Here is a 27,359-nt window from a genome sequence, read left to right as displayed (position 1 = left end):
GAATGAAATGAAGCGAGAAGTTTAGAGAAAAAAGAGTAAAAAGAAATTAACAAATCCTCCAAGAAATATGGGACTATGTGAAAAGACCAAATCTACATCTGATTGGTATACCTGAAAGTGACAGAGAGAATGGAACCACGTTGGAAAACACTCTGCAGGATATTATCCAAGAGAACTTCCCCAACCTAGTAGGGCAGGCCAACATTCAAATTCAGGAAATACAGAGAATGCCACAAAGATACTCCTCGAGAAGAGCAACTGCAAGACACATAATAGTCAGATTCACCAAAGTTGAAATGAAGGAAAAAATGTTAAGGGCAGCCAGAGAGAAAGGTCAGATTACCCACCAAAGGAAGCCCATCAGACTAACAGCAGATCTCTCAGCAGAAACTCTACAAGCCAGAAGAGAGTGGGGGCCAATATTCAACATTCTTAAAGAAAAGAATTTTCAACCCAGAATTTCATATCCAGCCAAACTAAGTTTCATAAGTGAAGGAGAAATAAAATCCTTTACAGACAAGCAAATGCTGAGAGATTTTGTCACCACCAGGCCTGCCCTACAAGAGCTCCTGAAGGAAGCACTAAACATGGAAAGGAACAACCGGTACCAGCCACTGCAAAAACATGCCAAAATGTCGATGCTAGGAAGAAACTGCATCAACTAACGAGCAAAATAACCAGCTAACATCCCAATGACAGGATCAAGTTCACACGTAACAATATTAAAAGCTTAAATGTAAATGGGCTAAACACTCCAATTAAAAGACACAGACTGGCAAACTGGACAGAGTCAAGACCAATCAGTGTGCTGTATTCAGGTGACCCATCTCACATGCAGATACACACATAGGCTCAAAATAAAGGGATGGAGGAAGATCTACCAAGCAAATGGAAAACAAAAAAAGGCAGGGGTTGCAATCCTAGTCTCTGATAAAACAGACTTTAAACCAACAAAGATCAAAAGCAACAAAGAAGGCCATTACATAATGATAAAGGGATCAATTCAACAAGAAGAGCTAACTATCCTAAATATATATGTACCTAATACCAGAGCACCTAGATTGATAAAGCAAGTCCTTAGAGACTTACAAAGAGACTTAAACTCCCACAAAATAATAATAGGAGTCTTTAACACCCCACTGTCAACATTAGACAGATCGACAAGACAGAAAGTTAACAAGGATATCCAGGAATTGAACTCAACTCTGCACCAAGCAGACCTAATAGACATCTACAGAATTCTCCACCCCAAATCAACAGAATATACATTCTTCTCAGCACCACATCGCACTTATTCCAAAATTGACCAATAGTTGGAAGTAAAGCACTCCTCAGCAAATGTAAAAGAACAGAAATTATAACAAACTGTCTCTCAGACCACAGTGCAATTAAACTAGTACTCAGGACTAAGAAACTCAATCAAAATCACTCAACTACATGGAAACTGAACAACCTGTTCCTGAATGACTACTGGGTACATAACGAAATGAAGGCAGAAATAAAGATGTTCTTTGAAACCAATAAGAACAAAGACACAACGTACCAGAATCTCTGGGACATATTTATTTATTTATTTATTTATTTATTTTTTTTTTTTTGAGACGGAGTCTCGCTCTGTCGCCCAGGCTGGAGTGCAGTGGCCGGATCTCAGCTCACTACAAGCTCCGCCTCCCGGGTTCCCGCCATTCTCCTGCCTCAGCCTCCCGAGTAGCTGGGACCACAGGCGGCGCCCCCTCGCCCGGCTAGTTTTTTGTATTTTTTTAGTAGAGACGGGGTTTCACCGTGTTAGCTAGGATGGTCTCGATCTCCTGACCTCGTGATCCGCCCGTCTCGGCCTCCCAAAGTGCTGGGATTACAGGCTTGAGCCACCGCGCCCGGCCTCTGGGACATATTTAAAGCAGTGTGTAGAGGGAAATTTATAGCACTAAATGCCCACAAGAGAAAGCTGGAAAGATCTAAAATTGACACCCTAACATCACAATTAAAAGAACTAGAGAAGCAAGAGCAAACACATTCAAAAGCTAGCAGAAGGCAAGAAATAACTAAGATCAGAGCAGAGCTGAAGGACATAGAGACACAAAAAAACCCTTCAAAAAATCAATGAATCCTGGAGCTGGTTATTTGAAAAGATCAACAAAACTGATAGACCACTAGCAAGACTAATAAAGAAGAAAAGAGAGAAGAATCAAATAGACACAATAAAAAATGATAAAGGGGATATCACCACCGACCCCACAGAAATACAAACTACCATCAGAGAATACTATAAACATCTCTATGCAAATAAACTTGAAAACCTAGAAGAAATGGATAAATTCCTGGACACGTACATTCTCACAAGACTAAACCAGGAAGAAATTGAATCCCTGAATAGACCAATAGCAGTCTCTGAAATTGAGGCAATAGTTAATAGCCTACCAACCAAAAAAAGTCCAGGACCAGATGGATTCACAGCCGAATTCTGCCAGAGGTACAAGGAGGAGCTTGTACCACTCTTTCTGAAATTATTCCAATCAACAGAAAAAGAGAGAATCCACCCTAACTCATTTTATGAGGCCAACATCATCCTGATACCAAAGCCTGGCAGAGACACAACAAAAAAAGAGAATTTTAGACCAATGTCCCTGATGAACATCGACGCAAAAATCCTCAATAAAATACTGGCAAACCAAATCCAGAAGCACATCAAAAAGCTTCTCCACCATGATCAAGTGGGCTTCATCCCTGGGATGTAAGGCTGGTTCAACATATGCAAATCAATAAACGTAATCCAGCATAAAAACAGAACCAAAGACAAAAACCACATGATGATCTCAACAGATGCAGAAAAGGCCTTTGACAAAATTCAACAGCCCTTCATGCTAAAAACTCTCAATAAATTCGGTATTGATGGAACATATCTCAAAATAACAAGAGCTATTTATGACAAACCGACAGCCAATATCATACTGAATGGGCGAAAACTGGAAGCATTCCCCTTGAAAACTGGCACAAGACAGGGATGCCCTCTCTCACCACTCCTATTCAACATAGTGTTGGAAGTTCTGGCCACGGAAATCAGGCATGAGAAAGAAATAAAGGGTATTCAATTAGGAAAAGAGGAAGTCAAATTGTCCCTGTTTGCAGATGACATGATTGTATATTTAGAAAACCCCATAAAAACCCTAGAAGAAAACCTAGGTAATACCATTCAGGACATAGGCATGGGCAAGGACCTCATGTCTAAAACACCAAAAGCAATGACAACAAAAGCCAAAATTGACAAATGGGATCTAATTAAACTAAAGAGCTTCTACACAGCAAAAGAAACTACCATCAGAGTGAACAGGCAACCTACAGAATGGGAGAAAATTTTTGCAATCTACTCATCTGACAAAGGGCTAATATCCAGAACCTACAAAGAACTCAAACAAATTTACAAGAAAAAAACAAACAACCCCTTCAAAAAGTGGGCAAAGCATATGAACAGACATTTCTCAAAAGAAGACATTCATACAGCCAACAGACACATGAAAAAATGCTCATCATCACTTGCCATCAGAGAAATGCAAATCAAAACCACAATGAGATACCATCTCATACCAGTTAGAATGGCAATCATTAAAAACTCAGGAAACAACAGGTGCTGGAGAGGATGTGGAGAAATAGGAACACTTTTACACTGTTGGTGGGACTGTAAACTAGTTCAACCATTGTGGAAGACAGTGTGGCGATTCCTCAAGGATCTAGAACTAGAAATACCATTTGACCCAGCCATCCCATTACTGGGTATATACCCGAAGAATTATAAATCATGCTGCTATAAAGACACATGTACACATATGTTATTGCAGCACTATTTACAATAGCAAAGACTTGGAACCAACCCAAATGTCCATCAATGACAGACTGGATTAAGAAAATGTGGCACATATACACCATGGAATACTATGTAGCCATTAAAAAAAAGATGAGTTCATGTCCTTTGTAGGGACATGGATGCAGCTGGAAATCATCATTCTGAGCAAACTATCACAAGAACAGAAAACCAAGCACCTCATGTTCTCACTCATAGGTGGGAATTGAACAATGAGAACACTTGGACACAGGAAGGGGAACATCACACACCAGGGCCTGTCACAGGGTTGGGGGAGGGGAGGGATAGCATTAGGAGATATACCTAATGTAAATGACGAGTTAATGGGTGCAGCACACCAACATGGCACATGGATACCTATGTAACAAACCTGCACTTTGTGCACATGTACCCTAGAACTTAAAGTATAATAAAAAAGAAAAAAAAAAAAAAGAATGCAGAAGAGGCTTCAGCTGTAGGAGCCCTAAGAAAAACCTGATGTCAGCCGGCGTGGTGGTTCATGCCTGTAATCCCAGCACTTTGGGAGGATCACTTGTGCCTAGGAGTTTGAGACCAGCTTGAGCAACATAGTGAGACCTTGTCTCTATAACATTAATTAAAATTGAAAAGAGAAACAACTGACGTCACACCCTGGGAAGAGCCCCTTTGAATGCAATGAAAACTTTCTACAACTGATTAACCCTTACTGGACATCGGTGAACTCATCCTGGAGAAAGTCCTTATGAATGCACAGCGTGTGGAGAACCCTTCAGCGGGAAAGGTATTCCGGCCACAGCTAACCCGCCCTGGAGAGTGGCCCTAGGAATGCAGGGGTAGGGCAGAGCTCTGTTGGACCATTCATCCCTCATTCGACACAGGACAGTGCACACTGTAGAGACGCATTCCGAAGATAATGACTGTGGGAACGTTTTCTTTGACGGCTCATCCCATTATCAGCATCAGAAAATTCATAGTGGAGACAAGCCCCATGAGTGCATTGCATGTAGGAAAACCTTCCTGCAGAAAAGGTGGCTCACTCACCATCAGAGAGTGCACCCTGGAGAGAAGCTCCACGAGCGCAGCACCTGTGGGAAAGTTTTCAGTCGCAAATCCTCTATCATCCAACATCAGTGATGCTTATGAAAATCAGGCTTCCGGGTACCGTGGAGGTGCTTCAGCCAGACAAGCAGTCCCCAGAGAGACTCAGCACGTGTTTGTTCAAGGTAATGGCGATTTCTGTTTGAGCACCTTCTATCAACTGCTTATCCTCATACCTCCATTTGGGACCACAGTCTTCATAAACAGTCTCAATCAACCATGCCATACGCTTTATTGGGATACCTCAAATTTGAGAGGATGCCTGGAGGATCCCCAAATTGGTCAGAAGCGCTCCAATCAATATGCTTTGCAGGTGTTTGAAGGAGACCCTAAGACAGGCAACAGACGTATTATTTATTTATTTATGGCAAGGCTGAATGCTGCAGGAGAACAAGAGCTCTTTCACATCTGTGTATTGCTGTGCTCCCAGTGTGGTGCCTGGCACTCATCATATATTTTCTTTCTTTCTTTCTTTTTTTGAGATGGAGTCTCGCTCTCTCACCCAGGCTGGAGTGCAGCGGTGCAATCTCAACTCACTGCAACCTCCGCCTCCCGGGTTCAAGCGATTCTCCTGCCTCAGCCTCCTGAGAAGCTGGGACTACAGGCGCCCGCCACCATACCCAGTTAACTTTTGTATTTTTAGTAGCGACGAGGTTTCACCATATTGGCCAGGCTGGTCTCGAACTCCTGATCTCGTAATCCACCCGGCTCAGCCTCCCAAAGTGCTGGGATGATAGGCACGAACCACTGTGCCTGGCCTCATCATGTATTCTCTAAACGAATGAATACCTGAGTACTTGAGCCAAAAATCAAATGCACTTATACAACTAGAAACTTTAGTAAGAAAATAGACATTAAAGAAAATTTGGTGCTTATACACAATGGAGTACTATTCAGCCATAAAAAATAATGAGATCCTGTCATTTGCAACAACATGGATAGAGCTGGAGGTTATTATGCTAAGTGAAATATGTCAGGCATAGAAAGACAAACATCACCTGCTCTCACTTATTTGTAGGATCTAAAAAACAATTGAACTTATGGACATAGAGAGTAGAAGGATGGTTACCAGAGGCTGCAAAGAGTAGTGGGGGGTAGGAGGGAGGTGGGGATGGTTAATGGGTACAAAAAAAGATAGAAAGAATGGGCGGGGCACAGTGGCTCACGCCTGTAATCCTAGCACTTTGGAAGGCCAAAGCGGGCAGATCATGAGGTCAGGAGATCGAGACTATCCTGGCTAACACGGTGAAACCCCGTCTCTACAGGCACAGTGGTGGGCGCCTGTAGTCCCAGCTACTCGGAGGCTGAGGCAGGAGAATGGTGTAAACCCGGGAGGCGGAGCTTGCAGTGAGCTGACATCCGGCCACTGCACTCCAGCCTGGGCGACAGAGCGAGACTCCGTCTCACAAAAAAAAAAAAATTAAAAAAATTAAAAAAAAAACCCCATAAGAAACATCAAGCTTCTCTGTACTAAGGACTGCCAGTGCCTTCACTATAGCTGGGCTGTGAGCTCTTCATCGGCTCCTCTTGTGTCTTCCTGGAGCTCTGGTTCTGGTTATGTGCTCCTGTTCTTCACTCGGCTCCGCACCCTGTGTTTCCCTTTACTTGTGGTCTTCTGGCCCCAGACCTGACCTCTGGGTTCCGGAAGACAAATCCATCACCCAACTATCCTTGTTTCTACAGTGGTGGTGGTTGTTTCATCTTTGTTTAATTTTATTGATAACCAAGCTTCCTTAGTCTGGCTCTGCCATTCCACAGCACCCTGGATATAGCCCCTTCCCTTTCTCTCTCTCTCTCTTTTTTTTTTTTTTTTCTTGAGATGGATTCTTGCTCTGTCTCCCAGGATGGAGTGCAATGGCGCGATCTCAGCTCACTGCAACCTCCACCTCCCAGGTTCAAGTGATTCTCCTGCCTCAGCCTCCTGAGTAGCTGGGACTACAGGCGCATGCCACCACACCCAGCTAATTTTTGTATTTTTAGTAGAGGCAGGGTTTCACCATGTTGGCCAGGATGGTCTTGATCTCTTTTTTTTTTTTTTTTTTTTTGAGACGGAGTCTCGCTCTGCCGTTCAGGCTGGAGTGCAGTGGCCGGATCTCAGCTCACTGCAAGCTCCGCCTCCCGGGTTCACGCCATTCTCCTGCCTCAGCCTCCCGAGTAGCTGGGACTACAGGCGCCCGCCACCACGCCCGGCTAGTTTTTTGTATTTTTTAGTAGAGATGGGGTTTCACCGTGTTAGTCAGGATGGTCTCGATCTCCTGACCTCGTGATCCGCCCGTCTCGGCCTCCCAAAGTGCTGGGATTACAGGCTTGAGCCACCGCGCCCGGCCGGTCTTAATCTCTTGAACTCATGATCCGCCTGCCTCGGCCTCCCAAAGTGTTGGGATTATAGGCATGAGCCACCGTGCCAGACCTTTCCCTTTCTCACCATATATTCACTTGTAGCTGTGGAAGGGAAACATGTTCATCCCAAAAAGTTCGGAGTCCTGTGCAGCATCCAGGCACAGCCGTGGCAGCTGGGTGGGGTCCCAGGCTGAAGAGGTTAGCCACCGTGAAAACAGCTACAGGAAATGGGGCTGTGTCTAATCTCAAAGGATACCACAAAGTGAAAGTTAACTCCAGACACTGCTTGTCCACAAATGGTCATCCCTCAGTACCAAGGCAACAGACATGAGGATGTGACTGAAGGCCAGGCCTATGAGACATGGTGTCCTTCTTGCCCTCAACATCAGTATCACGAAGCCAAAACACAGACTGTCCTGTCCACACCTACACAATAGAGACTTAGATCAGCTTCCTCCCATCTGCGGCTTTAAGAAATCCTGCTTAGGAGTAAAGCAGTAATTTCAGACAGCAGCTGAGAGTGTGTGAACACCAGGATGAGGAGGAGGATAGGCTCTTGCTATCCAGGCACTAAAAAGCATAATTATTTTAATTTATTGTCCCATATTGGCACTCCTGTGGATGAAGGATAGAGAATTAGCATGGCCCTCCCTGCTTTCATCTTGTAAATGAGCAGGAATGTGGAACTTCAGGCAGGACAAATGGAGTGATGGTGAACCCCAGTAGCAGAGGCCTCAAAAAAATCAGTCCTCATGATGATCAAATATCTGGCCGCTGGTGTGGTACCCAGCCTGTTGAACATGCCAGAGGTGTCACATAAAGATGTGGATTCCTCCCCATCATACTTGTGTACAAAACCTGTGCAGAGTCTGCAGAAGATGCAAAGGGCCATCTACTCTAAGATCAGAGGTTCAGGGTTTCGAGCCACCTTATAGATTCTCATGATAAAGTAGCTGGCAAGAGCTAATGTGTTGACAAAGAGCATTGAGTAATGCTTACTGTGGCAGAAGCTGTTTGTGTCTAGCCAGAAGTCATTCTTCACCTCCTTAATGATAGGAACTCTGGTTCTATTCTGAGCAGCAGAGCACCCAACTATATTTCTTGGCTTCTTTTGCAGCTAGGTATAGCTAATCAGGCCAATGAAATATTGATAAATCAAATATCAGGTGAATGCTATGCTGATAAAAATCAAATTTTTTGGATAGGACTTCTGGTCAGGTACTTAAAAGAAAGAGTAACAGCTAGGAAACTCCCTTTTGGTCTTGCCTTTTCCTTCTTTCTACCTGGAATGTGGATTTAATGGCTGGAACCCCAACAGCCACCTTGTGACTTTGAGGACATAAGCCATGCCTTAAGGATGGCAGAGGAGAAAAACAGAAGATGCCTGATTCGCCAATAATCTTACAGAGCCTTCATCTCAGCCCTGGACTGCCTACTTCTGGACTTGAATGTGAGAGAATAAAACCCGATGTAATTAACCATTGTACTTACAACCAAAGGAAGTTCCTGTCAAACTTTCCAAAACAATACACAGATTCCATAGAAAAACAGCTAACTCTTCCATCCTCATATTGGGACCAGAAGGGAGGTGAGCAGTACTTCACTGTGTGGCTGGCCTGACCTCAGAAGCTTTATGGTCAGCTCCAGAGCACTGACGCCTCCAGGATTGTAGCTCACAAGGGCAGAATAATAGTCACGGAGGAGGTGTGGACCTTCCCTGTCCCCACAGTCCAGCATCAATCTTTGCAAATCCCTCATAAGTATCTGATAGTTCAATCCCAGCATCTTTCAAACATCCTTTGGCTGGTTCTCTTCAGGCCAACTTCTCTGCCACTCTTACTAAAAATAAATCCATTTATCCATATAAAACTATCTTTTCAAAGTACACGCAGAATGAATTATAAACAAAATATACAACCACACTGTTCACAGTTGGCTAACTGGTTGCCAAGAGTCACTTCAGCATGGAGTTCTTGACTATTATTACACCTGGCTGTGGAGATGCCTGATGGCCCTCCAGGTCTACTACTTATCTCATTCCATTGTGTGGAGGTGGTGAAAGGGACACCCCCAGCATCCTCTTGGTGCAAGAGAATGACAGGATATAGGGTGGAAGGTGTTTCTCATCTAAAGGTCTATTTGTTTTCCTCACAACATGGGTGCCCATTCCTGCTATTTCTTTCCTAATAACCCCCAACAGCTACCTGCTAGGAAATGGGAGTTTTCTATAACTCCCTTGAAAAGCCATATCAGTAAGTCTATCTGATGGAAGCATGGATGGAAATAAGACCCCCTCTATTGATTATGACTTTATGAGCTTCAAAGAATCCATAATACTCGTTTAGCTATTGTGGGGGAACAAGCCAAGCAGATATCAGCAAACCAAAGACAGGCTAAAACCAACCCTGAATGTCCTGTGTCTGGGCAAAGTGGGTGTGGACCACTGTACCACCTGGCTTGACAGAAACTGCCCATATAGACCTCCACGTCCCAGGTATCTTTGCATTCTTCAGTCTTCATGGTTGCTCCTTTCAAATACCAGATAAAATGCCAGGTCGGCATTTATCAGGTTCCAGAAGTCCATCTGGTTATTGCTTGTGATGTCAGCAGCTGTCTTGGCCTCATTCTGTGGCTCTTTTCTGGACTGCTGTTTGCAACAGCTCCTCTACCACCACCGTGAGTTCATCAGTCAGAGATGGCCAGAAATTTCACAAGTAAATTCCTGCTATACTAGAGTTCTTTAAGGCTCTGGCCACAACACTTAAGGCTCCTTGAGCAACTCTAAGACAGTAAGGGAGTAAGGGATTTGCTTTCCTTGAAGTTCCTGGTGCTAGGACCAGAGCCCCTCTGTCATTCTTCCCCAGGGGCTTGTCTCCAGGCTCCTCCTTGCTTGATCCAGGCCTGTGGCTCTGCCTTCATCACGTGATCCTAGCCACTGCTCCTGTTCATCACTTGATCCTAGCCACTGCTCCTGCTCCACCATGAGCCACTGCTCCTGGCCCACAGTTCTCCCTTGCGACAATGCTGCCATTAGAGGGACCAGGGGTCACAGGCAGTCATGCTCCTAGTCTTAGCCCAAATTCCCTAGGAAATAGAGCTCGAGGCAAGGATTAAGAGCTGGTGCTTTATGAGGTGCAAACCCAGGGCAACATGAGTGAGGAAAAGGGAGTGAAGCAGGAAAGGATGGGAAGAAATGTAAGATGATGTTTGCCTGTCGACTTTTACTTCACCAGCTGGGAAAGAGAGATTATTCAGCAAGTGCATCTACTCGGCTCTGTAAGAACCCCACATTCCAGCGTATGTGCAGCGACCGTGCCCCGGAGCAATAATGGGTACAGGGAAGCCGAAGGAATTAATCTGATCAGCTCCCTCCATCTCTTGGACGCCCCCACACTTCAGGTGGCATCACCCAGCCACTCCTAGGGAAGCCAGACCCCACAACCCACTGTATGGCCCTTCAACAAGGCCGGAAGTGGTGTGAGGGTCCGAAACCTGAGTGTGCAGCTCTTTGGCCTTCGGCTGGCAGGAGGAGAGCCTGGCACTCCCAGGCAGGTAACCGTCCAGCTGCGGGTGGTGCAAACGGAAGAGCTGAGTGGACTGACAGGCCCTGGCAGCTGAAGTGGAACAAATGGCCGAGGGCCTCTGCAGAGGCCTAAGGGATGTGACGAGGCACAAGACACAGGCCCGATGAACTCCCTCTGCTGCTTCACTCCAAGCCTGACTTCCTGCCTCAGGTCTGCCTGCCTCTCACACTATCTGAGGCCTTTGGCACCTCTCTCTCTCTTATGTGGAATCTCATGTACCCCAAATCTTCACCCGTTTGCCACCCAAATCCTTCCTTCACATTTTTGGCTTTGCCTCTTCCATGGTGATGAACAGATTCCGTATTCATTTCTCTTAACATCAGCTTTCACATCAAAGTAAATGGCCTTTTATGGCACTACTGCTGCTTAAGACAGGCAAGGATGCTTTCCTGACAGGATGTCAGACCTATTAGAAGGAAACAGATGTTCTCATAAGTTTTGGAAACTCAGGGTTAATCTACCTGTAAGAGACAATGGGGACTCATGGGTTTTTATTACAAGGTGTTCCAATTCCACCCTGCTGCTGTGTGACACCAATTTATGTGCTGCAGTGGGAGGCGGCGCCACTGCTGTTCACGGCCACATTATTCCAAAGTAGTGCCCGTGTCTACGTGTGAAGAAAGTTCGAATTTTCCAGAAGCGCACAAATTAAAGCCAAGAAAAGCAATGAGAACCACATTAGTTTCAGGTACTTTTACCTTCTCTGCATCATACAGAGAAGAGTATACTGTCCTTCAGTTACTGACCATGTCAGTACCAGGAAATATTCTGGGGATGCTCCTTCCCTGGGGAGCCTGATCCCTGGTGCATGTGCACGGGGGGACACTCAACTAATAAAATTAATAATTATAATATCAGAAAGAGATAGGTGCTATGGAAAAGCAATAAAGTAACGAAGGACAAAAAGGCTTCACAGAGATGGTGAACAGAGGCTTGGCGCTGGTGACAGAGCAAGCCTGGCGGCCACATGGGGAAAGGATTATGCAGGCTGAGCTGGGCGTGGTGGCGGCGCCTGTAGTCCCAGCTACTCGGGAGACTGGGGCAGGAGAATCTCTTGAACCCAGGAGGCAGAGGTTGCAGTGAGCCAAGATTGCGCCACTGCACTCTAGCCTGGGTGACAGAACGAGACTGTCTCAAAAAAATAAAAAGAGTAGAGCCAATAGAATTTTCTGAGGAACTGGATGTGCAGCGTGAGATAAAGAAAATGGTGACTCCAAGGTATCTGAATAGAGCAACCAAAGGATCAAGCTGCCATTTACTGAAGTGGGGAAACTGCAGGGGGAAGAGGTTTGGCAGTGGAGAAGGGGGAACAGCAGAGGTTCACTTTCGAACATGCTACATTAAAGATGTTTATGAAACATCAAATCCAGAGGTGGAGGAGACAGCTCAAGGTCAGGGTTTGGAAAAGCCCAGGCTGGAGATACAAACTGGAAGCTGACCACATTTGGGTGGTATTTAGAGCATGTGGGTGGAATAAGATCATCTAAGAGTAGGCACTGCTATCCTAGTGTTGACAGAAGAGAGGCCCAAGGCCTGAGCTCTGGGGCATTTCAACATTTGGTTGATTCTCAGATGAGCAGCTTCAGCATCATCTGGGAAGTTGGTGGAAACACAAATTCTCAGGAACCACCTCAGACCACCTGAATGGCGATGGAGTTCAGCACTGTGTTTTAACAAGACTTTCAGATGATTCTGATTACCATATCATTGTGTGCCACAAAACAGCATTTCAGTCAATGGCAGACCACATATATGATGGTGGTTCCAAACAATTATAACGAAGCTGAAAAATTCCTATTGCCTAGTAACGTAGCCATTAGCACAATACATTACTCGTGCTTGTGACAATGCTGGTGTAAACAGGCCTACTGCACTGTCAGTTGTACAAAAGTACAGCAATACAATTATCTACAGTATATAATACTTGCTAATGATAATAAACGACTATGTTACTGGTTTAAGTACTTACTATACTATACCTTTTATCATTATTTTAGAGTATACTCAGTATACTCCTACTTATAAGAAAAAAAGTTAACTGTAAAACTGTAAAACAGCCTCAGAGAGGTCCTTTGGGAGGTATCCCAGAAGCAGGCATTGCTATCCCAGGAGATGACAGCTCCATGCCTGTTACTGCCCTTGAAGACCTTCCACTGGGACAAGCTATGAAGGTGGAAGACAGTGAGATTGAAGACCCTGACCTTGCATAGGCCTAGGCTAATGTGTGTGTTTGTGCCTTAGTTCTTAGCTTTTTCTTTTCTTTTTCTTCTTCTTCTTCTTTTTTTTTTAAGATGGAGTGTTCCTCTGTTGCCCAGGCTGGAGTGCAGTGGCGCGATCTCGGCTCACTGCAACCTTTGCCTCCTGGGTTCAAGAGATTCTCCTGTCTCACAGCCTCCAAAGTAACTGGGATTACAGGCATGTGCCACCACGCCCGGCTAATTTTTGTATTTTTAGTAGAGACGGGGTTTCGCCATGTTGGCCAGGCTGGACTTGAACTCCTGATAGGTGATCTGCCCGCCACCACACCTGGCCAGAAAAGGTAACTTATTGAAGGGCAATTCTTTTTATAAATTTAATGTAGCCTAAGTGTGCAATAGTTATAAAGTCTACAGTAGTGTATAGTAATGTCATAGGCCTTCACATTCACTCACCATTCAATGACACACCCAGAGCTGAAACCCACCCAATAGTCCCATAGACAAGGTTTTTTTTTTTTTTTTTTTTTTTTTGATAAACATAGAATGTGTCCCTTCTAGTCTTAAAGTTTGAAACTGAAATTTGTTTTGTCTGAGTTCCTTCCTCAGGAAAGAACTTCAGGCGTCTCAAAAGTATCAAAGAACAGGTTGGGCACGGTGGCTCACGCCTCTAATCCCTGCACTTTAGGAGGCCGAGATGGGTGGATCACCTGAGGTCAGGAGTTCGAGACCAGCCTGGTCAACATGATGAAACCCCATCTCTACTAAAAATACAAAAAATTAGCCGGGTGTGGTGGCAGGCGCCTGTTATCCCAGCTACTCAGGAGGCTGAGGCAGGAGAACCGCTTGAACCTGGGGAGGCGGAGATTGCAGTGAGCCAAGATCGTGCCACTGCACTCCAGCCTGGGCAACAAGAGAGAAACTTCTTCTCAAAAAAAAAGTATCAAAGAAGGGAAACTCACCAGACCACTACACTCAGACAGTGAGACACCACGCCTCTCATGCATCATGATTGCCATCCTACCTCTCCTGAGTTCCTATTTTCCCACACATTGTTACATTTCTTCCCTGCTATATAAACTCCTAACTTCAGGGGGTCAAGGAGATGGATTTGATACTGACCTCCCATCTTCCAGGCTGCATCGCCCAATAATCATCTCAGTCATTGGCTTCCTGTGCGGTGAGATCATGGTCTCAGTCATTGGCTTCCTGTGCTGTAAGTGGCAGGACCTAGACCTACAAGAAAAAAAGTTAACTGTAAAACAGCCTCAGAGAGGTCCTTCGGGAGTTATCCTGGAAGCAGGCATTGCTATCCTAGGAGATGACAGTGTTTTGGTAACAGAGTAACTTCCAGTCTTGCAAGCTCCAATCATGGTAAGTGCCCTATACAGGTGCACAGGATATGCTGTATCCTATGTTATGTTTAGATACACAAATACCATTGTGTTACAATGACCTACAGTCTTCACCACATAACCTGCTGTACATGTTTATAGCTTTGGCGCAATAGGCTATGCCATATAGCCTGGGTGTGCAGTAGGTGATACAGTCTAGGTTTTCATAAATACATTCTATGATGTTCACACAAGAACAAAATCACCTAAAAATGCATTTCTCTGAGGGTATCCTGGTTGTTAAGCGATGCATGACTGTTGTTTGGAAAACACTGGTTTAGAGGTGGGGAGAAGAGGAAATACCTAATGAGATTGAGAAAAAGTGACCAGTCAAGGACGAAGAAAACCAGAAAGTATTTCCAGGAGCAGGGAGCAGCCAAGTGTTATTACCTATTAATAAAGTGAGATGAGGACTGACAATTGACGTGGTAACAAAGAAGGGATATCTGTGATGGGGATGATTAGCAACAAAAAGAAAGGGGTGCTCCTGACACATTGAAACCAGCCCAGTAGTCCCATAGACTTTATTTTGGATATACATAGAAAGTGATTTTTTTTTTTTTTTTTTTTTTTTCCCAGACGGAGTCTCACAATGGAGTTGCCCAGGTTGGAGTGCACTGGCATGATCTTGGCTCACTGCAACCTCCGCCTCCTGGGTTCAAGCGATTCTCCTGCCTCAGCCTCCCAAGTAGCTGGGATTACAGGCGTGTGCCACCAAGCCTGGCTAATTTTTCTATTTTTAGTAGAGATGGGGTTTCACCATGTTGGCCAGGCTGGTCTTGAATTCCTGACCTCAAGTGATCCACCCGCCTCAGCCTCCCAAAGTGCTGGGATTATAGACATGAGCCACCTCGCCCGGCAGACTCTCTGGTCTTAAAGTTTGAAGCTTATACTGTTTTATTATAGTTCCTTCCTCAGGAAAGATCCTCAGGCCTCTCAAAAAAGTATCAAAAGGTGATTCTGAGAGAGCATTTGATGAAAAAAAAAAGTATCAAAGAACTGAAACACACCAGATGACGGCATCCAGACAAGGATACACCAGACCCCTCATCATCATGATTGCTTCCTTATGTCTCCCTCATTCCTGTTCCCCCCACACGGTCACATTTCTTCCCTGCTATATAGACCCCTGGTTTTTGTAGGTCAGGGAGATGGATTTGCAGCTGGTCTCCCATCTCCTTGGCTGCAGCACCTGACTAAAGCCTTCTTCCTTGGCAATACTCCTCTCAGTGATTGGCTTTTTTGTGCAGCAAGCTGCAGGGCCTAGACCTTATCCCTGGGGTTTCTGTAACAACATCAGCGAGTGGTGTCTTTCATACGAAGCATCTTCTGAAGGAAACTGCCCATCCCATATCTCCTGCGGAGGGAAGGGTGGGGAGACTCCCTTTGGCTGCCATTTGAGCTGGTACGGCTGTGTCTCTACCACATGTCCTTTATCCCCACCAGCCCTAGCTGCCTGTACCAAATATAGCCAATCTATGGACCAGTTAGAGATACGCGTGGTTATCTCTGCAGAAGAAACCCAAAATAATACTGGCTTATACAAAATAGAAGTCTGCATCTCTCTCATGCCAAAGCCCAAGCTCTGTTCCAACAAATTACTCGGGGCTCCGTTCCTTCTACCTTGTTGGTTTACCATCCCTAGGGTGCAAACTAGTTCACACGGCCTATGATGATTCACTATGTTCCAGGCAGCAAGGGGCTGGGGGTGCTGGGGAGGGCAAGGGCAGGAATAATGATAAGCCTTGGGAAGCCTTAAGCCTATCTAAAAATTGGAGATTCTGTTGGAGAAAGGTCAATTGGACATTGTGGCTTGTATCCAAACAAGGACATCGCTAATTAGATTTTCTCTTGGGAATCGGAACTGCACAGTTCCACGCACTTTAACGTGGGAAGGTAAGTGAAAACACGCCCTAGCCTGAAGACCCGCCCACCCCTAGAGCTCCTGGGGAGTCTGCAAGACCTCCAGGCTCCAGCCTCCTTGGGGCAGCAGCCCTAGTTTACTGGTTCTTCTTGGAGACGTGGCTGTTGTTGGGGTTGAGGTGATTTCGGGATTGAAATTCCATTTTTCTTTATTCCGAGGTGCAATATGGAACAAACATCCCTGCTTACTTTAAACTGAGATCCCCTCTGTGCCCGCCGCGAAGGGCCAACGCATGGAGGCGCAGCAGCAGGGACGCCGCCGGGCGCCTCCCCTCCGAGGGAGCACGGCAGCCCGGGAAGGATCCCACGTGGGTCAGGGGCGCGCCTTCCGCCGTCACCGTAGCGGGGACGCGAAAGTCCCACGCCAGGCGGGGTTTGGCGCGTCCGCCGCCCACAGTCGGCACTGAAGGAGGAGCGGCCCTTCGACAGCCACGGGCAGGGATTCGCCAGCTGCCGAACGCTCCTCCAAGCCGGTCAGGCGCGCGCGGCGCCAAGAAACGCAGCCCGGGGCGCAGGCGGCCGCGGGGTCCTCTGGGAAGCGGCGTTGGGCGTGACGGCCGCCAGCCGCGCCCCGCGGAGGATTCTGGGAGTGGTAGTTCGGCCTCACAGTTGGCCGGCGCTAGGCGTCGCAGCCGGCGGTTAGATGCCTTTGTAGTCGGGCTCCGCTTGCCGGTGTGTGGCTGGAGGTCGAACCCAGGGTGGAGGAGGGCTGAGCGCATCCCCTTTCAGTCTGAGTGCCCGGGAGGAGGGTGGCGGGAGGACCCCCGGGTGGGGGCGCCGGGCCGCCAGCGCGTGCGTTCCGGGCCTCTTGGGGGACGCGAGCGGCGGACCCCCGGCCCCTTCCCCCGCGGCGGTTGCCTCCAGCGCGGGCTGGAGGAAGGAGTCTCCATGGAACCTGGGGGCAGAGGTGAGGATTTGGGAGTGAGGCGGCCTTGGTGCCCGCTGGAGAGGGAGAAAGGGAGAAAGTGTGGGGCAGGCTCAGGAAGGAGTAGCGTCACGAGCCCCTTCCCGCTGGGCGGTCTCACGTGGGGTTTTGAGGGACAGCCCGCCACTTCCATTGCCCTCCTGGTCTGTAGGCGCTGGACGCCTCCCTTGCCCAAGGGAAGATACCAACACATCTGAAGTTTGGCTTTTGATAAGGACTTGTCTTTCGATGTTAGAGGAGCCCCATCAGGCAGTAGGAAGGGACTATCTGACCCTTTTGGAAAGAAGGGAAGGCGGAGATTTGAGAAGTCACGGAGTTTGTTTACAATCTTGGTTTGTTTTTGCTGGTGGTGGTGGTTCTTCCGTAAGACCCTTCGCTTTTCTGAGTCAGTCGGTATTGTATCAATATCTGAAAAGCCAATGTTCAAAAAGAATTTAACTCGTCTTCGTTCATCCTGGGAGCCTGAAATACAACAGAGGTGAATCACTGAGGCATGGACATACAAAGACTTGGAGTATTATTTTGACTACTTAGCACATGCAAGATAAAAATATGTTTAATTTATATGTCTAGATGCTCAGTCTACTGGAGCTTAAGGGCAGAGGAGAACAGGAGGAGCCTGAGGCAGCAATGGTCAAGGCTGTCTTGATTAAAGGATATTATGCGATTGTCCTTTGGTTCCCAGTGTTGACTCTTCTTAGATGACAACTAGCTGGTGTGTGGCACTTCCTGCTAGTTTATTGCAAGGAAAGAGTAATCGTCATGGCTCCTGTCTCCACTTTTAGGATCACTTTTTGAGGACTCAGACCTTCTCCATGCTGGAAACCCAAAAGAAAATGACGTGACTGCTGTGCTGCTGACCCCTGGGTCCCAAGTAAGTTTAGATTTCTTCTTTTTTTTTTTCCTTCTGTTCTCAGAGCAAGGATATATTTCCTTCCATTGTTAGGGAATTGCTCAGCCCTGATTCCTAGACCACTGGGTTCATCCTGATAAACTGATGACTGAGGAACCCCACAGGAAGTGGTCTTCGGTTGTGCAGGACTCTCTTCCTAGCGTTGCTTTCTCCCTACCCACTGAATGTTTGCTGCACACACACTCAGTACTGTAATTGGCCTTGGTGAGGTGCAAAGAAGTAAAAGCCACTTGCTCCTGCGTCGTGGAGTTTACTAAGGCAGTGAGAGATATATAGATAAAATAAACATGAGGAAATAGATATTTTTTAAACGTAGAAATGATCGGTCCAGACAAGTCATAAAAGTCTCTGAAAGAGATTTTCTTTTAATCATCTGTTTGGGAGAAGTGTAGGATAAAAACTGTACTTTGAAAAACAAGAGAGATTGAGTAGTCGGAGGGTAGAATAAGGGAGTATTCCAAGAGAGAACAGCTTTGGCCAAAAAAAGAAAAAAAAAGTCTTCAAATGATGAGGGAGTTGGAGGTCTTTCAAGGATGTATGGATGTGTGAGTCGCTGTGGGGAGACCTAGACTGTGGTGAGGGAAGCTTGGCTGTGTTGTACCCAGACCCCAGGACAGTCTACACTCAGTCTTATTCCAGAGGTAAATGACGGCCCCATGAAGGTTTTTAGAGGCCCAGCAGGACAAAACATGCCGTAGCTGATTGGAGAGAGAAGATTCGTAAAGATGCTTCTGTAAGATCTGGCCAAGACAGTGGGAGATTGGCAGACCCTTTGGTTCAGGTGCTGGGACTCTTTGTTTCCATCACACCAGGCCTAAGCATACAGGTACTGATGATCCTTATAAAACCATAGGAGAAAATGCCAGTATTGATTTTGATCTGTGAATTTGTAAATGGCGTTCAGAGAGATGAGGGGAGAGAAAGTCAGTAGCGCCTGCTGACAGTGTCTGATTGGCCTGCCTGTGCCTTCCGACCCTGGCACAGGCACTGAAGTGAGTAGATTGCTGAGGTTTTCTTAGGGAACTGAAGTCTGAGGGCCTGCCTGTTAGTCTGTTGGTGTTAGCATTGTTTGTACAGAACGAAGATGGTGCACGTTATATTACTTGTGCTGATTACTCCTGAGGCGTATGACCTTATGTGTGGGATTTCTTACTTAAAGTGTTTAAGAGTGTATTTTGGGCAGAGGATTTTCAGAGTAGGTGGTTCTTTTAGCTTTATGTCATTAGGTGCATTGTTTTACTAATAATTTTTGAAAGACTATGAAATATACATTAGAAAGCTGAATACAAACAAAATTTACCGTCATATATATATATATATATATATATATATATATATATATATTCATTCAAGGGGCTGTGGCCCAAGTGGTAATTTAAAGAGCTGTAAAACTGATTCATTTGCTAACCCAAGGTACTGGTTTATTTTACTCTTAAGTTAAACTGTAGTTGCACAGAAATTTAAAAAATAGAATTTGAAAAATTATTAGACATTTATCTTAGCAGCAGTAACAGATTCAAAAGAGCGTTACCTGCTCTACTCCCTTATTTCAATATTTTAGTAAACAAACTAAACTTTGTGCCTGTCATCTAGAAGAAGGTTAGGCTAAATACTCCTGCACTGTTTTCTATGTTTAATATGCTTCTGTTCTCCTCCCCACTTCTGTGCCCATGCACGCTTTTATAGAACACCCCATTTAAACTTGTTTCTATTAATTCTTGTTCCTTCCTTCCTTTCTTCATTCAAATATTCAATGAATATTTACAGAGTTTCTACTCTGTGCCAAGTACTAGGGCTGCTTCAGTGAACAAAAACAGACCTGGCCTCTGCTCCTGTGGAGCTGATGTTAGTCACAAGGTCTCCTCTATGTGTACAACCCAAGGGAAGGGAAGGAACATGTGTTCTCACAGGAGGGTCAGGGAAGGCTTCCCCTGAGTAACACCTGAGCTGAGATCTGAAGGGAGAGAAGGATTCACATTGCTGAAAGGATGGGGCAGGGGGCGGAATATTCAGGAATGGGAAGCAGGATGTGTAAAGGGGCCAAAGGGAACAGGACACACACTTCAAGCAAATGAAAGAACGCCACCAGCTGGGGGGCAGGGGCAGACTGATCAGGGTCATTGTGAAAAATGACAAGAACACTCTGGGAACTTTCGTAATATTTTGGGCTTCAGATACTGTTTTACAAATAAGCCTATATTCTGTGACGTGTAGGAAACATCTTAATTTTTAGTATGTATGGAACTGATTTCATTCTTAGGAAAACTAGAGAAAACAATACTTCAATTTCTTGAACCCCGTATGTTTTAAAAACTATACCATAAGGAAAATATTTAATTCATCATTACATTTTTCTCCCCCTTTTCCTATATAAGTAGTAGCAAATTCTGTAGGTCTGCAATTTATTAATAAATAAACTAAGAAGTTCATACCTTCAAGTCTTACATTGAAGGTGCTTTCCTTCCTACTTGCAGGTAATATGCATTTCTGTTGCCTGGAGGCAAAGAGTGAGTCAGTGGACTACAAATTCACCAGAGAATGTTAGTACTGGAAAGGGTGGCCGAGGCCATGTTGTCTGTCCTCTTTTTATCCTTCCTGTCTTCCTCCTCCTGTGCTGTCAGCTTTAGCCCTCTTCAGAGGCCTCTATAAGGAGGCTCGTTGGTGAGCACCAATCTGTTTGGTTTTTCAGGAACTGATGATCAGGGATATGGCCGAGGCTCTCACCCAGTGGAGGCAGCTGAACTCTCCTCAGGGAGATGTGCCTGAGAAGCCCAGGAATCTGGTCTTGCTGGGTAAGGATGGCTCCCCCAGTGCCTGTGATTTTAGCCAGTGTGGTACCTTGGTCTCCTCAGTTCCTAGGAGCTCCAGGGTCCTTATATTCAATGATTCTTAATTCTAGTAGGGCCTGAGACAGGCAATTTCTGCCTTTTGTTTCTGGATATAGTTTTAACACTCCTGGAATTAGACATAAACTATACCTTTATTTTATAGACCTGTAGCATCCTTCTTCTCTACTCCTTGACCAAGGATGTGGAGACAAAGTGCTAATGAAAACAACTCTTAAGAGAATGGATGCTTATTCTTTAAATAGGGGGAGGTAAAATTGATAAGGGACTCAACCCCCTATCAATCTTCCTACCTCATGAGCACTGTCGAGGAAGAAATGGAGAACTGACCTCACTCTCTCCCTCTCTTACCATGTTCCTGAAGACCAAGGAACGAACACTGAGGTCTTTACCAGACTCCTTTTTCTTTCCCTATGAATAGGGCTTCCAATTTCCACACCTGATGTAATCTCTCAGTTGGAGCATGAGGAGGAACTGAAGAGAGAAGTTTCAAAAGCAGCCGCTCCAGGTGCGTGAGTGTTGAAAACGGTGCGAGTAAAACCCAGATTGTCCATGGAAATGCTTATGGAGGAGGAGCCTGTCCAGATATTGCTAGACCCATGGAAAAGGTGAAGTCCCTGTCTCTCCCCTGTGCCACATTCTAGCTCCGTTTATGGTGATCTGTTTATAAAGTTATAATTTGATTTTTTAGAAAGTAAATACTTTCTACTCTTTCAAACCAATTCTTTTTCCCAAATAAGGTGCAATGAAACCAACATTTTAATGTTTGTTAATAACTTGCTAGGGTTCAAGGCTCTAAACCAGAATTTTCCACGTGTCATTTTATCTTTGCCGAACGCCATGTTTTTGAGTCTCAGATCAATGAATGTAAATTCATCTCTGGGTTTTCCCTTGCCACCTTCTCTGTCTAAGCAGAGGCGGCATGGCATGATGGTTAAGACTGCAGACTTTGGAACTAAGCTCCCTTGGTTTAAACCCGATCTTAGCTACTCATTAGCTTTGTGACCTTTAACAGGTGACTTGTGTTCTGTGACTTAAATTTCCCCAGTGGTGAAATGGGGATAGTGACAGCACAGAGCTTATACTGTTGTGGTGACGATCAAAGGAAATAATCCAAGAGAAATGTTTTAAACAGTACCTGGCTATATGCTAAGCAAAGGATAGCTATTAAGTCCTAGTAACTTTTTTGAAAGATGTTATGGATTTGACCCTGTTACTTCTGTCAAACTGGATTACTGCAATAGACTATTGGTTAATTATACTTTCTTAACTCTTATCCTTGTAAAATTGAGGCAGCATACTACTGCTAGATGCCCCAATGAGTTGCTTCCTCTGCCAGTTCTGTATTCCTCTACCTGCTTTCAAAGCCGTTGTTAGTCTACCTACCTAACTTTTTTGCCTTCTCTGTTCTTCAGCTTGAACTCTTTTTTTTTTTTTTTTGAGACGGAGTCTCGCTGTGCTCCCAGGCTGGAGTGCAGTGGCGTGATCTCGGCTCACTGCAAGCTCCGCCTCCCGGGTTCACGCCATTCTCCCGCCTCAGCCTCCCAAGTAGCTGAGACTATAGGCGCCCGCCACCACGCCCGGCTAGTTTTTTGTATTTTTAGTAGAGACGGGGTTTCACCATGTTAGCCAGGATAGTCTCGATCTCCTGACCTCGTGATCCACCCGCCTCGGCCTCCCAAAGTGCTGGGATTACAGGCTTGAGCCACCGCGCCCGGCCAGCTTGAACTCTTAACATCAGATAGGCAAGTCCCTCAGTGTCCTCCACTAACCGTGTGTTCTTCGTGAACATTTGGGGCTTTAATTTTTACACTCCCCTTAGCTGGAAGTCCATTTGCCTTTAACCTCTTCTACCTATTTGTCCTTTAAAATCCCAGGCACTTCCCTGAGTATACTAGTTGAGAACACTGTATTGCATTAATTTATTTCATGTAGAGACATGATTGGAATGGATATTAAAGATCGTTTAAGCTTGCAAGGATTTAAACATTTTTAGCAATGAAGCTTTTCCCCCTCAAATTCTTACTAGGAAGCCCAGGAACTTGGGGCAGGTATCTTGAGAGGTTGGGGACTAATCTGAACACATGGAGTTTCAACCTTCCTCTCCCAACACACTGCTGTTTTTCTCTTTCGTTCCTTTCTCTCTTTTTTCTTTCTTCTTGGTTCTGTTTTACTCTTTCCAGTTTGCTGGGTCTAGGGTGATGGTAAGCAATCAGAGATGATTAATTGCTTTCCAGTTAATAAGCTTTGTGCTCATTTGAGTTTGTAGACCTGGACCATGTTGAATGCTAGCTTCTAGAATTTGTGTCTCATCTTGAGACAGTAGAAGCAACAGATTTTTGTGAAAGGGAGATGGTTTTCAGCAATTAGTCTTTTAGCAGTGGTTGGGACATATTAGAGTAGGAAAGGATTGGTGGCAAGGAGATTAGGTAAAGATGGTCATTCTTGAGGCATGAAATGATAAGGCTCTGGTCAGATGGGTACAGTGAGTCTTTGGAAGACCATCTTTCTCTGATCCTAGCCCTGTCTCCTCTAAATCCTTTTTTAAAAATCTGCTATTTCTCCACATCACCTCTTGTTAGTCTCGTTCTGTTATTTTTTGTTATTTCCTATCCTGCTGCATAGGGGAACGTTGAGTACCTGTACACACTCTCCTTTTACGCAGCTGTACTTCTTTGTCCAGTCATCTTTTTTTTCTTGTGTTCTCCCAAGATTGCAAGACTATTTTTGAGAGCTTTGAAGTTCATGTGTTCCCTGTAAATATTCTTAACAAACATGTCTCATTAATTTCCTACCCCAGCAGTTATTTTTCTCCCAGGGTAGGAAATGATACACGTGTGTATTTTTGCTTATTTCAGACTGGGAAACAATACCAGAAAGCAAGGAGCTCACTCCAGAAAAGGGTATTTCTGAAGAAGAATCGGCCCCTGGGGTGTTAATTGTAAGATTTTCAAAGGAAGGTTCTAGTGAACGTGAGGATTCTATAGAGAGCCAGCAGGAAAACCATGAGAAACATTTAATACAAGACACTGTCACTCAGAAATCTTCTAGGGAGAGAAGTTACCAATTTGATGAATTTAGAAGAAGTTGCACTCGGAGGTCCTTACTCGTTCAGCAGCAGGGAGAGAGACTACATCATTGTGAGTCATTTAAAAATAACTTAAAACAAAATTCAGAAATAATTAGGCATGAGAGAATTTGTGCAGGAAAGAAACCTTGGAAATGCAGTGAGTGTGAGAAAGCCTTCAGTTACTACTCAGCTTTTGTCTTACATCAGAGAATTCACACCGGAGAAAAACCCTATGAATGTAAGGAGTGTGGGAAAGCCTTTAGCCAGAGCATACACCTTACTCTGCACCAGAGAATTCATACTGGAGAGAAGCCCTATGAATGCCATGAGTGTGGGAAAGCCTTCAGTCACCGCTCAGCCCTTATTCGGCATCACATCATTCATACTGGAGAAAAACCCTACGAATGCAATGAATGCGGGAAGGCCTTTAACCAGAGTTCATACCTCACTCAACATCAGCGAATTCATACTGGAGAGAAACCTTATGAGTGTAACGAATGTGGGAAGGCCTTCAGCCAAAGCACATTCCTTACCCAGCATCAGGTCATTCACACTGGAGAGAAACCCTATAAGTGTAATGAATGTGGCAAAGCCTTTAGTGATCGGTCAGGTCTTATTCAGCACCAGAGGACTCATACTGGGGAGCGGCCTTACGAGTGTAACGAATGTGGGAAAGCCTTTGGCTACTGCTCAGCCCTGACTCAGCACCAGAGAACTCACACTGGGGAGAAACCCTATAAATGCAACGATTGTGCCAAAGCCTTCAGTGACCGCTCAGCCCTTATTCGTCATCAGAGAACACACACTGGAGAGAAACCTTACAAATGTAAAGATTGTGGAAAAGCATTCAGCCAGAGCTCGTCTCTTACAAAGCATCAGAAAACTCACACTGGAGAAAAGCCCTACAAGTGTAAGGAATGTGGAAAAGCCTTCAGCCAGAGCTCATCCCTCTCTCAACATCAGAAGACTCATGCTGGAGTGAAAACCAAGAAATATGTCCAAGCTTTTAGTGAGCATTTAACCTTTGGCCAACACAAGAGAATTCATACTGGATAAAGACCATGTACATGTGGTACATTCAGAGCGTACTTGTTGAGCATTTACCATGCTTGCCATGGGGGTCTACAAAGAGATTTAAGATGGTGTTGCAAAAAAGTTATTGAGAAGTCACTGCTGATATGGGTTGTAGCATGATTAGACTGAAAGTATAGTTTTACCTTTTTAAAAGTGTTCTGGCAGAGGACGCTGAATTTTCCTCAGGAAAGAGGGAAATTATTTGTAACACCCTAATGTGTATGTAAATTCCCATATCCTTGGGAGAGAAATGGGGTATGCTGTGGTGGAAAGGGGACATCTTGACTGTGCTAGATATTTTCATAATACTAAGAATATAAGTTTTAAAGAGATAAGTTATACTTTTAGGGAAGTTGCGTGGGTAGAAATAAGAGATTGAGAATTCACAATGAGTTTGTCCAGAGTCAGGAGTGGTGTTGGAAGGGAAGTTGTCCTTCATTCTTAAGTTTAAAGAGCCAAAGGAAGTAGAGGGAAAGGATAGAAAAAAAGAGCTCGGGGAATGAACCCAAAAAATGTTGATTATGTTAACTACTCAACTGAATATTCACAACCGTGAAAAATATTAGACTTAATAGTTGTCCAGTTGAAAAGTTTTTGTGAGGGTAGCTTTAGGCTGCAGCTAAGGACTGTTGGCTGCAGGGTAATGCAGGGTGTTTGCTTCTGCACTTTTTGTCTTTCAGACCTTGCTTACTGAGACATCGCCTACTAAATCATGTTAATTTCCAAGGGTCAGGAGCCACAGCTTAGAAAATTGAGTACAGAAGAGACCTTTGATGTGTTCAAACTGTTTTAAGGTATCTGAGTTACCTGAGAATGTGCTGATTTATAAAGATTTACCTCAGTTGTATCTAGTTTGTACCTTAGATTTTTTATAGCTTATAGTAAAGTTTAGTTGTAGATTTGCACTGACACTGCATATTAGATTATGAAAAGCTTGAAAAGACTTTGAAATACCTTTTACCATTTTACTCTTGGGTAGAGGCAGGTGGCGTCTTTTTATATTTTTTTTTTCATTGAAACTTTGAAGATTATTGGACACATTATTTTGAGTGCAGAGTTTTTAATTTTAGGAAGCTGTACTATGATGTATCTTGGTGTGAATTTCTTTTAGTTTACCCTATTGGGTTTGCTCAGCTTCTTCAATGTGTAGATTTATGTCTGTTGCCAAATTTGGTAGATTTTCAGCCCTCATCTCTTTAAATACATTTTAGCCCCCACCTTCTACTCCTTTTGTCCTGGGACTCTAATGAAAGAAATAGGAGCTCTTTGGTTGTCGTCTCACAAGTTCCTGAGGCTCTGTTCATTTTTTCTTGACGATTTTTGTCTGAATCTGCTCAATCTGCCATAACAAGACAGCATAGACTGACCGAGTGACTCAAAAAAATACGTAATTCTAACAGTGCTGAAGGCTGGGAAGTCCAAGATCAAGGTGCCTGCTGACTCTGCCTCTAATGAGGACTTTCTTCCTGGCTTACAGATGGCTGCCTTCTCACTGTGTCTTCTCATGTCCGTAGTGCATGCAGATGGGCCAGTTGGGAGAGGGAGAGAGAAATAGCTCCCTCTTCTTATCAGTCTACCAGTTCTAGCAGATTAGGACTCTGCCCTTCTTACCTCATTTAACCCTAATTACTCCCCTGAAAACGCTGTCTCCAAATAAATTCACATTGGGGATTAGCACTTCAACATAATTTTGGGGAAGAGGGGATACATTTAGTCCATAACGTTCCACCCCAGCCCCTCGCCGAATTTATGTCCTTGTGTGCAGAATACATTTATTCCACTCCAACAGCCCCAAAAGCCCTAACTCATTCTAGCATTAGCTCTAAAGTCCAGACCTTCAAGTAAATATCACCTAAATGAGATACGGGTAAGACTCAAGGTACAATTCATCCTGAGGCACAGTGACTCTCCAGCTGTGAACCTGTGAAACCAAACAAGTTATGTGCTTCCAAAATACATTTGTGGTCTGGACATAATGTAGGCATTCCCATTCCACAGAGGGAGAAATAGGAAAGTAGGAGGCGGGATGTGTCCTGAGCAAGTCCAAAACTTAGCAAGGCAAATTCCATTAGGTCTTGTGTTTCGTCAGATCTTGTGAGAATAATCCTCTTTTGCTCAGTGCCTCCCGGACCTACTGGGGTAGAGGTCCTGTCTCTGGTACT

General features: G+C 44.9%; 1 protein-coding gene and 1 long non-coding RNA gene across 2 annotated transcripts; one reads left to right on the top strand and one right to left on the bottom strand.

Annotated features, from left to right (window-relative positions):
* Positions 1-9,154: 9,154 nt before the first annotated feature.
* On the bottom strand, positions 9,155-14,981 carry LOC108581803. Its single transcript, XR_004178375.1, has 2 exons — positions 14,175-14,981; positions 9,155-11,263 (listed from the first exon to the last, which is right to left on the bottom strand). It is a non-coding gene; the product is annotated as an uncharacterized LOC108581803 (long non-coding RNA).
* Positions 14,982-15,924: 943 nt separating this feature from the next.
* LOC101022738 (zinc finger protein 79-like) lies at positions 15,925-26,044 on the top strand. The gene is made up of 6 exons (XM_009184636.4): positions 15,925-15,932; positions 16,594-17,276; positions 18,080-18,168; positions 20,897-20,999; positions 21,475-21,561; positions 23,912-26,044. Exons 1-6 carry the CDS (start codon positions 15,925-15,927, stop codon positions 25,177-25,179), a joined length of 2,238 nt encoding a protein of 745 aa, XP_009182900.2. The 3' UTR covers positions 25,180-26,044.
* The last annotated feature ends 1,315 nt before the right edge of the window (positions 26,045-27,359 follow it).

This window comes from Papio anubis, chromosome 14 (assembly GCF_008728515.1).
Source record: "Papio anubis isolate 15944 chromosome 14, Panubis1.0, whole genome shotgun sequence".
Lineage (NCBI taxonomy): Eukaryota > Metazoa > Chordata > Mammalia > Primates > Cercopithecidae > Papio > Papio anubis.
This window is presented reverse-complemented; position numbering and strand designations above follow the sequence as displayed.